The sequence below is a fragment of the Metopolophium dirhodum genome, chromosome 7 (genome assembly GCF_019925205.1).
Source record: "Metopolophium dirhodum isolate CAU chromosome 7, ASM1992520v1, whole genome shotgun sequence".
Taxonomy (NCBI): Eukaryota; Metazoa; Arthropoda; class Insecta; order Hemiptera; family Aphididae; genus Metopolophium; species Metopolophium dirhodum.
Genome location: NC_083566.1, coordinates 28,081,134 through 28,098,450, shown reverse-complemented (window position 1 = coordinate 28,098,450; position 17,317 = coordinate 28,081,134). Strand labels below are relative to the sequence as shown.

The window sequence follows — 17,317 nt, the reverse complement described above, 5'->3', positions numbered from 1 at the left end:
AACATTTTTTTCTGGATTGTGTGCATGTTTTTTTTTGTCTAGCATCGGGTTTGACTGTCACTTTAGTTTTATTAGGAGCATTTAAACAAAATAATATGTATATTGTGGCATTAAGTTTTGAATCTTCATCAGAAATCTGGATAAGAATTTTTCCAACTCTGTAATTATTAGTTCTTGTAAATTGGAAATGGTACCTAGTACCTACTAAAATCACGCGATAGACGATGTGAGACTTCAATTATTATTATCATTATTACTCAATTAATCTAGGTATTATGCTTTAATTTAGTGATTAAACAAAACTACTGTAATTTGTTATGGAAAATACACTATAGAGTATACAATAAGTTTAAATTTATGTGTCGTTTTTTTTATTTGCGTGTAGTTAGAACTGTTAAAAATGTGCATTTATTTATTATTTTCATTTCTATTTTCTTATTACACTAAAAACGGTAAATGTGATTATAAATGCTTTGGCCAGCAACGAGCTTTTAATTTTGATGTGGCCCTTGAGTTAAGTTAGAAGTAACTAATAGTCAGTTAAGATGGTTGGCGTCTGGCAAGATAGGGTTTGTGACCAAATTGCAGGTTATTTTTGCACTATTAATATTGATACAACTTATGTTATTGTTAGTTAATAATAAGTATATACTATTATAGTTAGTACCTATATATGGCTATATTCCTATATGCATTAATTCATTTGAATTTTAATGTTTTGTTATATGTTCAATTACTATTTTTTTTTTTGTTAATTACAAAAACAAAATACCTGCTAACACTTAAGACTTAAGAGTTTATCAATAACAAACCTATTAACAAATTGTCTGTTATAGTGTTTACTTTAGAAAACTATTAATTATATGTATTGCATTGATTCTTATAAATTATGACTAAAATGTGTCATTAAAATTTCACTAGAGTTTATATGACTGTTAATAGTATTGAATATTAATATACGAGTCAGTGGTATTTTCGGGGGTTTTTATTGGAGAGGGATGGAAAATTTGATTGAAAAGTTTGCCACACAGTCATATAGTTTCCTCTTCATCCCAAATAATAATAGAATATACACTATATACATTAAATCTCAATAAATATTATTTTTATACTATGTCTCATATTAAAAAAAAAATTTAATTTATAAAAGTATAATACCTACATTTTTTTTTCATTTTTGAGACATGACATGTATCAAGAACTTCTTTGGGATCAATTAGCACTTCTCAATAAATGCCTAGGCTATGTTAACACATTAAGACCGATCTAAAAAATGACGTAAAATCAGCAAAAATAAAAAGTAACATTGAAATATTGTCTAATTTCTATTAGGTTAATTTCTATAAGCTTTCAGTATTTTCAAGAGTCAAAGTATAGAAATTGCAGTGTCGTAACGAAGGCTTTTTTGAGGCCTGTGCCTCAACCAAAATCGGTACCAAGACCTGAGGGGAGCAGGGGGTCTGGTTGATAAGATTATAAGATCAGTGAGTTTGAGGTAATAAACTAACAACTAATATAAAAATGTATTACATTTAACTTAGGTAGCGTACGTGTTATACTTATAGTGTATACTATTACTTACTATAAGATATGTCTAGGCTCTACCCATGAAGCATAATGAAACTAAAAAATATATTCTCAATACTCAATAGGTAACTCCTTGTATTTAGTATTTAAAATTACATAGAATCTATTTAGTCCAAATTCGGCACATTCTACAGTTTAACATTTTTGGAAAGATGGTAATGCAACATGTTTACATTTTTATTACCTACGTCTGGGTTTTATGCAATATCTGCAGTAGTCTGAATGATAGCAACGGGTTATTTAAACAATTAGGGTACTTGACGAATAATTATTGTATTATTACTCTATATTTACAACAAATTGCACCTATTAAACAATTCGAAAATATTTAGTTACTTGTATGCAGAGGTGTTCCCAATATTTTTTTTGAGAGTATACTAAGACTAGTCGAGGTGAAGATCCATGATTTAGTAATAAACATGAATATTTAATAATATACAAATATTTTTACTGTGGTCTATAATTATAAAGGATGTGTTAAAAATATGAAAAAAAAATCAAACTTTTAAAAAAAGCTTGAAATTACCTTTATAAGTCAATAAAATATGAAAATATACAAATACTAAAAAATTTAATTAAATAAATTGTTAAAAAATAATTTCTGCATCTTATTTTCGTCGTCTATTTCTTTTCTTTCTTTACCTCTAGGAGTGGAAACGGCAGAACGGTGATCTCTTAACCAAATTTTAATATAAGGTCTAGGATTAAAATCTGCAACTGAAGGGCCATTGATAGAGATGAACATCAAATCTGACACATTTTCAATGTTTAATCTAGTCCTTAAATCAGTTATTGTCAAATTCATATCGGAAAACCCTCGTTCACAATCAGCTGTTGAAGTTGGGAGTATATTTAATGCTTTCATGAAACTAGAAAAAACATTTCTTGAACGGAAGTCAACTACACTTTCAAATTCAGAAAAACCTAATGTCCGTGATACTCTTTTAACTTCATCTTCTCCCTTTGCATCATTAGTTGCTACTTTGAACACTTCATCAATTACCTATAAAATAAAAGACGATTTATTAAAATATTCATTTATTCTGTTTAAATAATCAAAATATTGAAATAAATTATCAAAATAATAGTTTTTTTCTTTACCTGAATGTCTTCTAGCATTGTTTTATTTTTTGAGTCATCAAATAAGCGTTGACGCATTCTGTCTACTAAATTTTGCAAAAATTGTAACCTGTTAATCCCTCCTGATTTTGTCATTGTAATATTGACACCTTTGTTAATTCCTTTCTGAATAGCTTCTATAATTTCCTTTTCTTTTTCCCCAGGTTCAGCTTTCAGACTTTCTAAAATTCTAATCGTTCTATTTATCTCCGACTGGGCACGCATTAGAGTTGTTTTTCTGGACTGTAATATACAAGATAACATTGCAAGCTCAGAAAGAACATCGTAAAAAAGTCCAAGTTCCTCCAAAAAAGAAGAGGATTCTAATTTTTTTTTTTATGCCGTTTGATGTCGCATCATGTGTTTTACTAACATGTAAATATATTCCCGGATAATTATTCCATATGGCTTTTATAGTTCGAAAACTGCTTGCAGACCAGCGTACATTCAAAACACGACCTATTTTTTTCATTTCAATGCCTACTTCAACACAAGATTTATCTAAACCCATTGAATTTTTAGGACTTTGATGATAGTAAGCGTAGAGTTTGTCCATTAGACTTTGGAAACGAGAGACTCCAGTACAATCTTTTATTACGTCATGTACTGAGAGTTCGAGGCGATGACATAAACAATGCCAGGTAAATAGATTCGGAATTTTTTCGCGTAGTTTAGTAGCAACTCCAGCTTTCTTACCCGTCATTACACTTGCTCCGTCACTGGCAAAAGCAATCCAGTTGTCTAGCATTTTCTGAGTAACCAAAACCAGTTTTTTTTTTACTTTTGTATATAATTTGAGAGTATACGCAGTATACCCATAGTTTTCACAAAATATCTTGAGAGTATACGGCGTATATGTAGTATACCCTATGGGAACACCTCTGCTTGTATGTATTCTTAGTTCGGCTATAACGGTATGAATGTCAACCAAGTGCCTGAGTTAACGTAAAATGTAACTAAATAAAAAAAATTGAAAAAAGATAACGAAGCAAAAATGATTTCTCAATTATTACCAAATACATATCATTATTTGTCACATACAAGTAGTAAGCATGTAGTAGTATCCAATATTAAAACTGTTAGTTTTTAGGATTACATATAAAAAAAGGTCCTTGGAGTTAGGAGCGATCATACCTGCATATTCTCCGTGAGAACCTACATAAGATGATATGAGACGAGCGAGTAATCAAAATCAATTGGTGTGATGGTAAAAATATACTTTGGGAAATACCTATAGGTATATACCAACAGCGTAATATCTAATATATATATACCAATATAAAATGATAAATCGGTAGATACTTATATATTCTTTTCAGTTTTTTCAGTCATCTTAATATTTGTACCTACTGTAATATTCGTGTTGTCGTGTATGGTTAACCTATAAATATTTTATTTTTCAATTGTAAACGGGGTTTTTATTTTTTTGTTAGTTTTCAATTTATATGCTACACAATAATGAATATAATATGAAGAAAAAAAAAAAGTTTCTTTCTTCGGAGTTCTCTTTTTCATAAAATTACAATTCAAACAGAGTAACTATTGTAACTATATTATAATATAATCAATGCAATGAGTTATAATAAATATCATATAAATGTTATCTTATTATAATAATATATTGCTGTAAATTTAAAAAAAAACTATCCAAATGTTAATTCTTAAAATATTTTTTCCAGAATAAATATTTTGTGAAATGTTTCACGGAAATATTTAAATGGATATAAAAATAATTTTTCAGTATTATTTAAGTTTTGGCAAATTATTTATTCTTCAATCGTATATATTTTTTGTTACTTTTTTATTAAATACATTACAATAATTAATAGATCCTATAGCTTTCGTCTTTTCAAAGAATAAAATGAAAATTTAACCTTTTGGTTTCTATATTTCTTAAATTTAAATTCCAATTGATTAACATTATAGGAGGTAAATAATAAAAATAATAATTCTGTAGGTTAAAAAATATTGTTTTAAATTTACCAAAATCGTAAAATTTTCATACGCACTGAAAATTAAACGAAGTTTACTAAAACAAAAAACTATTTATAATATTAAATTAATTAGTTTATGAAATATATCTGTGGGAAGTAAATACCGCAATCGTTTTATATAATTTATTATTATTATACTATTATATTTATTATTATCTAGCTGCAAGTATACCTATTTCCTTATATGTAAACATTTTACCAATCGTTTGAAAATTTAAATAATTATAAATAATTTAATGTAGGTACCTATTTATAATTAGGTATAACGTATACCTAATATTATACTTTAGTATGTTTGTTATTAATTCTGTAGTATATATTATACTATAAACTGAATTTGATTTATAATCTTATTAGTTATTAGGTACGATTATCATATTTAACCATTTGTTACAAAATAAAATTTTAATTATAATAATTATATATTTATAAAGGTAAAAATGTGTCTTATCTTGAGCGAATGATTTAAACTAATTAAAACAATTGTGGAAAAAATAAAAATTATTATAAAAACCTGATATCTATCCAATATAATTGTTGCGATTGTTTATTTATATATAAGATGTCAATATCTATAACAATAAGTTAATAACTAATATAATATATATAGTGTATAGGTACTTATGATGGATTACAAATAGTATGTTTATTATAAAATTAAAAATAAACAAGCAAATACTTTTTTAAGTCTTATTGAAGCATATTTTGTATGAAAAGGGTTTTAAATCCAAACATCTTCAAACAAATAATAAAATAGTTATATTAAAGAATTAATAAGGATGGACTTACAATACTTTATTTTAAAAATACAAAAGAACCATTTTTCCAAAATACACTGTGGTCATATTATGCACTTTTAATATTTATATAGTCGTAGAAGACAGTAAATAATTAAACTCAGATTAATTCTATAAAATACAATAAAATTATAGTTTAAATAATTATTATACTTTTACAGTTTGACATAATATTAGGTATTCGTATCCCACTTAATTATTATTTTAACTCCTATAACGGATAACCACTATACTAATGTGTACCACTCTACTTAGTTTGATAAAATACCAATATTCTGAGATTTAAATTTTTATACTAATTACTAATACAGGCATACAGTAATACTTACAACTTACCATAGGTACGTACTTCTCAACTATAGGTATGGTTTTTTTTTTTATTTATTTAAAGCCTCTAGTATAAACTATGATAGCTTGACAATTACATAAGATATGGTTTTATTAAAATACAATCAAACTTTGTGGCTTTATATATAGTGATTGGTTTTGTCCATATCTAATATTCAGTTCAGACAGTTAGGTACATAAATCTTTTACCAAAATTCACTATAATAATATGCACTTATTTTGCCGATATAACCATATAGGACAATTCTCTATACTGCTATAATTTAAAAATAATTATTTTGTGAATATTACATATTTATCGAATATTATATCATTACATTATTACAATTCATTGTTCACATTGGTAATGAGTACATTAAGAATGTTTTAACATTTCTGAGTATTTTAAACTCATAGTATTAGGCAGGTAGACTATTCGAATATTTAATTAACAAAAATAAATTACTTTCAAAAATTGCAATTGCCCGCAGTTGTTACAACATATTACATTTAGAGTAACATCTTACATTCCTACTAACAAGTAACAACAAACATCCATTGTTCTATTGTACTATTAGTATCCCTACCATGGCATTTTTTTAACAGATTTTATTATGTTATTTAGAAACTATAATTAATAGCCCATAGGTACGATTAATATTTATAATTCGGAAATTCCCATTGCTCAACTTGTTTTTAACCATTGATAGTTATAATCTCTGTATTGCATAAAAAAGTTTTGTAACTCAAATTTAAAATATTATTATGTACGAAATAAGATAATACGGTATAAATATATTGTTTTATATAAGGTATTTAAATTTAAATTTCTAACTATTTTGATCAGACCTTCACAAAAACCCAATTGAAGTCTATTTTTTAATTTTCAGGTTGGTATACCTATATAAAATAATGTAATTACCATGCAGTTGCAACTACAATTTTACAATTTTTCAGTAATAAATATCATAGGTAATATTATATTATAATAAAAGATATATTTTTTGTTTTTTAAATTTGACTGCAAAGATATCAAATAATTGTTTAAACTTGTGACATTGGGTAATTTTTAGAATTTCCAAAATAAAAATAAATTATTTTTAATTACAATAATTTGTAATGTAAATTATCAGCACGACAGCACATGAGGTTTTACCTACTAATTCTGTTATGATTAAGAATAGTTCATTATTCTAAAATAATATATTTTAAAGGTTTACCTATCTATGATGTGTAAATAGTGTGTTGGTATTTTTTGTAATATAAATAAAATTGTTAATAGATTTTTTTAATTATTTTTATAAATATTATTTCGGACAAGAATAGCGAAGCCTGAAGCATAGCAATGGCAACAGTATACGGATAAGTATGTATCCTGGCATCCTGCAGACATTTGCTTAAGGTGCGTTCAGCCAAAACAAAAAAAAATTGTCGATTATTATGGAACACACTATAATTATCGATGCATATATATACCCACTTAACGCGCAGTATTCTGCGTTTCAATTTTACCGTTTGCGTCTACATTATACACTTATGTGATTTCTTTCACCGTCGCGTGCATCTTCTCGCGATATCATATCAATTCTCATCCATCCATATTATAATACATTGATATTATAGAATATAGATGCACTTAATTCCCTACGGTGTGTAGGCCTATGTATGGCTGTGTGTGTCTGTGTGGCTGTGTCTATCTGTAAAATTACAACGATATACGTTTTACGGCGCGATGATAGTTGTTCGTCTACGAATTATGAGGGTGGCGAATCGCTTATTTTTAAACGAATTCTATTCGTCTGGTTTCGTTCGGGCGCGCTTCGAGTAAAAATTAAAAATAAACCGTACAACACCAATAATAACATACCTACAACATAACACTATTAATAATTGTCATTACTATACAGTTATATACACACTATACATAGGTATTAGGTAGGTACGCGTTATGGTAATACCGCGTTTGCGGTGGCGTATTTCTATTGACAGAGAGGTGGCGGTAAAAACACACCCAATTACGGGGCCCGGTCCAATCCTTTCGTACGGACGTAAAAGAGTAAAAAAAGAAAAAGTGGAAGAGGAGAAAAAAAACCGACACGCACACGCGAGCGCTTTCGGTGGGCGTGTATCGCGTCGCGAACCGTCGCGTGCCGTCGTGCACCGTCGGCGACCGTAGACGGCGGCGGAGGGGGCCAACTCGTTGGGGTAGGTTAACCGAGCCCGCGGCGGCAGAATATGAACCTGCAATAATCGCCGCCGCCGACGCGACGTACAGACCGGTCCGTGCAGTGTCCCTCAGTCGTACTTGTGCGCTTTTTGTGTGTCGGTCACGTGCGGATTTCGCACAAACGTTTTGATTTTTTCACATCGTATATCAGTTATTGTCTCCGCGCAATAATCATTGCACTCACCGCAGTGTTGCGTCTATACAGTAGAAACAATATTGGCACATATTTTTTTTTTTTATAGAGGCTCGCGTCGTTCGTATTTATAGTAATTATAAATATAGTGCCCGAACGACTTCTGGCTCGTCCGATTTTCGTGGATTTTATATCATAATTGTAATAATTAATTTTTTTATCGTCGTCGAAATGCCGGTTATCTTGAATAGTGATCCGTTGTCGTACTCGTCACCTATCATGATGTCGACGATTTAAATCTAGAGGAAATTCGTCCACCGTAGTGTCTCAAGACCTCACTCACTACTTACCAGCCGGCTCGACCTACAAATGACTTTTTGTTGATCGATCATCAGAGAAAACTCACACGCTTGAACAGTAAGTTAACAACATTTATGATTTGTATGGCAATTATTATTAGAACTGTAGTTTTATGTTTTTTTTTTGTGCGGGTGATCTCTACTACCTAGGTACTACTATACGTAAATCACGTCTAAATATCATTGATAAAAATGAATTTCTATTTATGAGACCATAATTATACTTCAGTGATGGACCCCATCAAACACCCATTTCAAATAATCCCTAAATTGATGGTTGTATAGAGGGAGTTGATCAAACAGAAAGGATTTACCGTCTAGGGAGTAACCCTTTATAAGTACGCGCACCCTTTAGTCAATTATCCATTAAGATTTTTAGACTGGCCTTATTACAGTACATGTTGTTTTCCAATTGAAAGTATTCTCGTTTTCTTATTGAGTAAATATTGTATTTATGTTCACATTAAAAAATATAAAAATATATATTTATTTCTCCATTATAGCGCTTTGTTTAAAAATGCGTGTGTTCTCTTGTATTCCCTATGTGTACCTATTTCTATCGATATTCGATGTTAATTAAAAATCAACAGATCAACTCGTACAATTTATTTTTAATAATAACGAAATTCCCGGTGGATAAAGAACAACCAATTTAATTGAAAAACACTCCTATGCCTGTGCCATGGTTATATTTATATATAGATAAAAAAAGCTACCCAAACACCGGTTCAGCGTGTTTTTTCAATAGGCATCACTGATAAGTTAACATGACGTTTATTCTAGGTAGGCACCTCATTAACGAGTAACGACGTATTGTGTTTGATTTCGAATGGAATAGTTGTTTAAGAAAAAAAAACTACAATACATTTTAAACGATAGGTAAGTTCTTATCAACTTTTACATTTTTAGCCAATGGAGACTTTTATCACAACAATAAACAAGTATATACCTGTATATTTAATTGTAGCATTGTAGCATGTACACCAAGTACCTATCATAATCATAATAATATAATATCAAAGCTTGTTTTTAAATTCTTATGAAATCTGAGTAACCCTCTATTATACCTACTCCTCATTTTGTTTTTGAGTGTTTTATGAAAGAAATACAATATCTTGACACAAACTAACATATTATGGTTTACTTACCTATTATTTAATGGTAAGTAAGTAATATTGTTATCTCGTAATTGTTGAACAACTATTAAAATACTCTTCTGTGTTAATAATTATTGTCGTATTTAATATAAAATATATTAAAAATGGATGTAATAAGTTAAGTGTTTTGTTTTAACATTAATTTTTATATGTTAACTACCCTACTTTTTCAAACAGATGGTTAATTGAAACTATTGACTGTTTAACAATTAAATGATAATTGCTGACTAATGCTAAATACTATACCATTGTCTATTCGTAATATACAGTTGATATCTAATACCTATAAATTAATTGAATCTACTTACATACCTGATTAATATAATTCAACAAAAATTAAATTATTTATATATTTATAAAATATTACATCGTTACCAATTTTTATTTATAGAAGTCCTAGATAAAATAACGTTAAAAAATATATGATGAATAATTTTATGATTATACATTTTAAATCTTAAGAAAAAATTATGACTAGTAATAATTAAAACAAATAGAAGACGTACTGGTTTCATTGAAATATCATCAATATAGGTAATCGTGGTGGTTATTTAAATAAAGTACATAATAGGTACTTAATACAAATATACAAATATATATAAATAATATATACCTATTATATTGTAGGTATAATATAAATTCATCAATATCAAATACGCATACGTCATGAAATTAAATATCGCTACATTCTTTTTTCATCAGGTTCATAAATAACTAATCTACAATTTTGGAAGGTTTTATTTAAGATTCCGAATGCATATATACAGTTATTTTTGGTAGATTCCAATTTCCAACCGAAAAATATAAGTCGTAAAAATAATGTTCAATTTTCAGCAAGAAAGCTCTCACTTTTCTTTACTTATTTTTTTCTTCCCCTCGCGTGCGTATTTATCCTCTGCTCACTCACTTCTCGCCCATCTCTTTTTTCTTTCACCCCAAATGAAAACCATTTTCTTCGAAACCACACACACACACACACACACGGAGACGATTCCGAGAAAGAAAAAGGAGTAGGACACGCGGAATACGACGACGTACCGAGTGGTGAAATGTGGGGGTTGGTGGCGGTAGTAGAAAAAAAGAAGGAAAAAAGTATGCACGGCGGTGGTGGTTTCTATCCCGATCATCCCCTTCCCTTATTCATTAGAAAGAGGGGCCCCGTGCTTGAAGAGGCATTTATTTTATGGCTTTTTGTTTTGTCCAGGGAACGGTCGGCCATTTTTCCGCCCCGCGCGCACCGCCGTCGCACACGCCGCGCACACCGTGGCGGTGAAAACAAAAATGAAAAACTCGACCCTTGCGGCGAAAACGATTTTTTACCCGCTCGCTTGGCCTTCTTTCACACTGCGCCCCCCGGTCCAATCAATACCGGCAATCATCGCTTCTCTCTCCTCTCGATGCTCATATATATATACACGACGACGTCATGCGCCCTAAAAGTCGCCGGGGCTTTTTTTCTTTCTTCTTACTTCTCTTTTATTCTATTTTTTCCCCTTCGCGACCCTTAAAAATCAATCCGACGAATTATTTCGCCTGCCGTGCACGTTATACACTACGTCACACCGATATACGCTTATAGGATGTATTAAAAACGTTTTGTTTCTTTGTCGTTTTGCAGAAAAATGTTTTTGGAAAACGAACACCAGCCAATTATTAGCCATTCACCGTATGACCTAGCACGTCCGCTTGAACACCATCACCATCATCACCTCAGCCATCACGCCGCGTCCAATCATCTCCAGTCGGGCACCGATCACTTGCAAGAAGATTCGGAAGGCCGGAGTACGGCTAGCTCGCCGACGTCCAGTTACCGCGACCTGTCCGGGTGCGAAGACTTTGATCTGAAAATCCCGAAACCGTCTGGTCACGGGTCTGGCACTGGTGGGAATAACAACAACAATAACCACAATAACAACAACAACAAGGAACAAAAACCGAAAAAGCACAAGTGCAAACACTGTGGACTGGAGTGTACGGAAAAGGTGCAGTACTGGAAACACATTCGCACTCACATTAAACCTGAACAGTTGCTGGAGTGCCCAAACTGCGAGTTCGCCACCGACCTGAAACACCACTACGAATACCACCTGCTGAACCACACGGGTGCCAAGCCGTTCACGTGCCCGGACTGCGACTACAAGTGCGTGAGCAAGTCGATGCTCCAATCACACCTCAAGTCGCATTCGAACGTGTTCCAGTTCCAGTGTTACGACTGTGGTTACGCATCTAAGTACATGCACAGCCTCAAGCAGCACCTGAAGAAGCGCGACCACCGGCCGGCCACGCCGCTCAACCCAGACGGCACGCCGAACCCCGACATCGTCATCGACGTGGTGGGCAACCGACGCGGGCCGCGGCAGAACAAGAAACAAAACCGGCACAACCCGTATCAGCAACAGCACCAGCAGCCACAGCTCCAGCAGTCTATGACGGTGTGTTCGTCGCAGGACGACGGCGGCAGCAGTAGCGGCGGACACCCATCACCGTACTCGATGCAACAGCTGTTGCAGATGCCCGCTTCCGGATGCGCCCAGGTCACATATCCGACCTCGGCCGAGTCGTTCATGTATTCGATGATCACCAAACGCTCCATAGAGATGGTTGACTACCAGGCCGCCGAATACATGGCCATCAAGAACAACAACAATAATAACAACTCCTCGTCGGTCGACGATAAGATGGAAGTGCAACTGCACCACCAACAACCACTACAACACCACCACCACAACAATCATCACCATAAACGCGGCCAACAGTACCATTCAGATGACGTGCTGAAAGAATTGGCTGGGCGTAGCGGTAGTGGCGGTGAACTGACGCCCGAACCACAGGTACCCGTGTTGGCGGTCGCCGATCTTTCGCCCCCGACCGTCGTTTTGGCCATCGAGACGGGACCGTTGAACTTAAGCAGAGACTCGGTGGCTCCTCGCGCCGCGGGCAGCAGCCGGCGCAAGGGGATCGCGTGCAAACTCGAGCGTCCGGCGACCGAATCGCAGCCTAAGTCGGTGCCGGTGCCGGTGGTGGTTGTTCCGGTGTCGCCTGCGGTACCGATGGATTGCAGTAGCGAGTCAAGAGGAATGGTGGAGGAGACTTTGATTCCGGTAAAGGAAGAATATCAACCGTACCACCACTACCATCAGCAGCAGCAGCAGACGTCGTCGTCGTCTTCGACGCCCGAAAAAGAAGACAAGGAAGACGAGACGCACGTGTGCCACCACTGCGACATAATATTCAAGGAGAACATTATGTACTCGATGCACATGGGTTTCCACAGCTTCAGGGACCCGTTTGCGTGCAACCTGTGCGGCGAGATAACGGCAGATAAGTTTTCGTTTTTCGCTCACATAGCGCGCGTGCCGCACAGTTAGGCTGCAATGAGGAGCTGCACCTACGAAAGATACGAAATAATAATTGAGTACAAATTTTAAAACAATTAACCCTTTAGGTATGTAATATAGGATTTATCGTAAGAAAAAATTAAAACAGATTAAGAATATAAAGTAATGTTACATAGGTACTATATTATACACCTCTTTCTTTTTAATAACTGTAACCCCCCCCCCCCCCAACCTAAGTGCGCAGTTGTTACGCCGCACCCATGCTTCGTACAAATGAAAATCGTTTTTGGCGCATAGCTAAAAACGATTTTAATTTGTATACCTACACGGCCGGTGTTGTTGGTCGGTTCCGGTTCTTAAACGTTGATTTCAACTTATCAACGTTTAAGAGTCGGCGCCGTGTCTTCAAATCGTGATTGCGCACATTTAATCGTTGAGTATCGATTTAAATAATAATAGTTGTTTAGTTGTTTATCGTTTTAAATATTTTTTTCTCGTTATATATTTCTCGGAAATAAAATTTTAATTACCTATGTTTTAATTTTCTTTTCGAGTAATGAAAGCCATCGTCGATTTTAGTGATTTAAAAATGTTTAACTCGTGTCCTCATAGTTAAGCACAAATTATTAGTTAGTTTGTTACATGTAAATTTTATTATCCTTTAAAATAACTTTTTTAACTTTCCAGCTATCCAAGATTGAATTAATAATGACAAATATTGAATTTTTTTACGTTTAAATACCGTAATACCTCATCTTCTCCATTATTTTTTATTGTTTGATCTAGTCGTTAAACTATTTCTCCTCATATACTATAGTTTAGTATCGTGTATACTTATGCACTTATGATAGATACTATTAAAAATAAAAAAATAAAAAAAAACTATTGGTTTTTTTGTTTGTTGTGATAAGGTTGTTTTATGACGGAATAATATCGTCAAATTATATAAGTATAAATTAAATTAAACTGATCTGCCGAGTGGGCGTTCTTTTTTTTAGTTTCGTAAATTGTACATGTTAAAAGTAAAAAAGTATATGAATTTTATTGTTGGTGCTTGAATGTCTTGTATAAAAAATCTCAATCACGGCATTAATGGAAGATCTAGTCAATCTTACCCTCACGTCTCTCCAAAATATGCCCGCTGTATGGCGCGTGCGCAGGATTCTACTCGATGCGAGATCGGTGAAACTCCGAAAGTCATCTGTGCGTTTTGTAGTCGCACAGTGTTAGACCCCCGCGCACGCGTCCTTTCACACGCATCAGGACTAATTCTTAGAAATGTAAAAATATGTCTGTAAATATTAATTTCATAATATGTATCGTTAATGTACTACATAATAATAATTATAATATTATATTTTAATGTAAACGCATCAACAATGATATAACACTAATTGTTATATAACCAATAATATTATTAATTATATCTAAATTTTTGTCATTTTTTTAATTAGATTGTTCGTAATCTCAACCCTCTCCTCCCTCATACTGTGATTTTAATTAAGACTAAAAATATCTTGAAAATGCCGTCTTGGATTGTAATAACTAATTGTAACAAACCATCATATATTATGTAATAATTAATACACATCTTTTACGAGATTGCTCCTTCGCGCTCGTGTAACTATAAAACAATATATATATATATATATAATATACCGCGTGGTGAAGAGGCCTAAAGTCTGATCTCTGTATAGCAATCTAACATTTTTGTCACTTCGGTCGTCTTATTTTATGTGACATATTATATATATATATATATTCAATAGGTATACAGTTTATTATATTATTATGTATAGGTACTCTTATAATGAATTGTTTTACTGTGTAAATAAATATCTCTATGCAAACATAGGTGAACTTGAAAGGTTTTTTTTTTGTATTATTTTATTTAGATTATCTAATTTTATTTATAGTTGAAAAATACTACATGTACTATGTATAATAAAAATATTATGTGCCAAAAAGTTTAATAATTATCATACTTATCATATAATATTTGTTTGAAGAGAATAAACGTGTTTACGTTTACCAATGAAAAAAAAATGTTTTTATTTTACTATACCTACGATTTTTTAACTCGCATATTATTTCCTACAATTGTCGCCGCCACGTTGCTCATGGAACTATGATGAATACACAGCCGTATAGGTATAGTCGCGAAATAATGGGTATTTTCGTCGGTATTTAGAATTGTAATTTATTCCTTATAATTTATAAAACTCAAAAATATCCATAATATTGTGTTTTAATAGTTGATTAAATAATAATAATCATTACCATTATGATATGGATCGGTTTAAATCTGAAGAAAACAAAATGGATAGCCGCCACAGTCACGTGCTATAATCTCTCATTCTCTCTTAAAATATTATTCTCTAGTTAACATAATATTCATTGATAATTATAATTGTAGCAAGGTGAAAACGGATTCTACTCGCGATTACAAACCGGACGAAAATAATAATTCTCTCCTCTATGGTACGAAACGAGTAACGACCATAATAAATATAATACCATCGCGAGGGTAGTCGGTGTGTCGCGCCGCTACTACCTGTGCGTGTGACTGTGATAAATTTCATGTACCTGACGCTTGTCAATAGCGAACCATCATGGCTGTCAGTTAAACTGTGTGTAAAACGAGTGTTCGATGCGTCCACCGACCCGAGAACGCGTAAACAAAACGATTTCCGAGTTAAAAGGGGTTTAAAAAGAGGACGACGACGACTGCCTCGGGTCCTGTGAACGCGTATTATTATATTTTCATAATAATATATATTATATACGGTGATCGCAAAGAGGAATGGGGTAAAAGTATGCATTATAATAATATATTGTTATGCGTGTATACGGCAGCGTATAAAGAAATACGTAGAAGTGTAAAATATAAGTTTCACGTTTGCATCTTGTGACTGGAAATATATGAATACCTGTACACCGAACAATGACAACACCGCATCAGCAGCTACCACCTTCCTTATTATTGTTGTGTGTACCACGTTTTTGTGCTTCACATTTATGACATATTGTGTGTTAATTCGGATCTCGAGAGTGGAACTAAATAGTCCATAGCGTTTGTGAAACTTATTATTTTTTGTATAATGACATAGTGTATTTGATATACGTGCTATGGGATTGGGAATTTTAAATTTTATTATTTTAAACACTTGGTAAGTATTGAAATTGATTTTTGATTATGTAGTTCTTGTAATCCGATAATTCAATAATAGCCACATCAAATCTACAAACAAATATATCTATTCCTTAAATAGTAAGTTTTTTGTAAGCAATTAAAATCATATATAATTATAATTTTTTCAATACATAATTTTCGCGAAAAATGAAACATTAGACGTTATTATACGACAATATTTCATTAATTACGGTTCGGTTCGTACACGTCTGGATCAAAAATGTTTTAATAATTATAACTTATGAGTATTATTCTTGGACGGAACGAAACTTATTTCTGGGAACTGCAATCTGCAACATTCGTTTTATTTAATGGTCTTTAATGTATACAGACACAATATGGTTCTTATTAAATAAACATCAAAATTATTCGGAGAATATTACGAAAATAAAATAGGTATTAGTAATAATATTGTAGGTAACTTAATTTGGATTTAGTTTATAAAACTATTATTAGAGTAATAGGTATAACTACTATTTAGTTTTTAATACAAATCTTATAAATGAACTTCGTCAGTATGTTTATTAAATATTAGTTGATACACATCATAATATTATACATACCTCGCAGACCGGCGACTAATGAGTCTGTAATGATTACTTTTTTTTGCCTTTGTTGTTTGAAAAAATAAATTAAAACCATTTTTAAAATACTATCTCCCTTAGTGTTAATTTCATAACTTATGATTTCCAAATGGACCTAACCCATCACACTATAGTATTAATTTAGTTCATTCTCAAAGATTATTTTTCTGAACGTTCGTAAAAGTGGACTAATAGTGTTTTAATTACAACTATTGAAGTTTAGATTGGATGAAAATAAAAGGTAATTGATAAGAAATGTTTATCATTGTAATAATATTAATATGAACCTATAGAAAAATTGTTATTACTTAAATTATTGTGATCAGAAAAAATCCCTTTGGGCTTTGAGAATTTAAAATTAAAACTGTGGACGGACATCAATTTAAAACTATAATTCATTGTATAATTTTATAATTTATCATATTATTATAATACGACGTATACAAAATATAAATTTAAAATATAATATCAACAAAACGCTTTAAAATTATGATGATTTTTG

General features: G+C 32.0%; 2 protein-coding genes across 2 annotated transcripts; one reads left to right on the top strand and one right to left on the bottom strand.

The window, feature by feature from the left end:
• Window positions 1-1,940: 1,940 nt before the first annotated feature.
• On the bottom strand, window positions 1,941-3,525 carry LOC132949093 (E3 SUMO-protein ligase KIAA1586-like). The gene is made up of 2 exons (XM_061019871.1): window positions 2,689-3,525; window positions 1,941-2,590 (listed from the first exon to the last, which is right to left on the bottom strand). The coding sequence occupies exons 1-2, from the start codon at window positions 2,968-2,970 to the stop codon at window positions 2,159-2,161; spliced, it is 714 nt and encodes a 237-aa protein (XP_060875854.1). The 5' UTR covers window positions 2,971-3,525; the 3' UTR covers window positions 1,941-2,158.
• A 4,554-nt stretch (window positions 3,526-8,079) lies between these two features.
• On the top strand, window positions 8,080-15,073 carry LOC132949030 (protein hunchback). Its single transcript, XM_061019781.1, has 2 exons — window positions 8,080-8,601; window positions 11,319-15,073. The coding sequence occupies exon 2, from the start codon at window positions 11,323-11,325 to the stop codon at window positions 13,066-13,068; it is 1,746 nt and encodes a 581-aa protein (XP_060875764.1). The 5' UTR covers window positions 8,080-8,601; window positions 11,319-11,322; the 3' UTR covers window positions 13,069-15,073.
• Window positions 15,074-17,317: the final 2,244 nt, after the last annotated feature.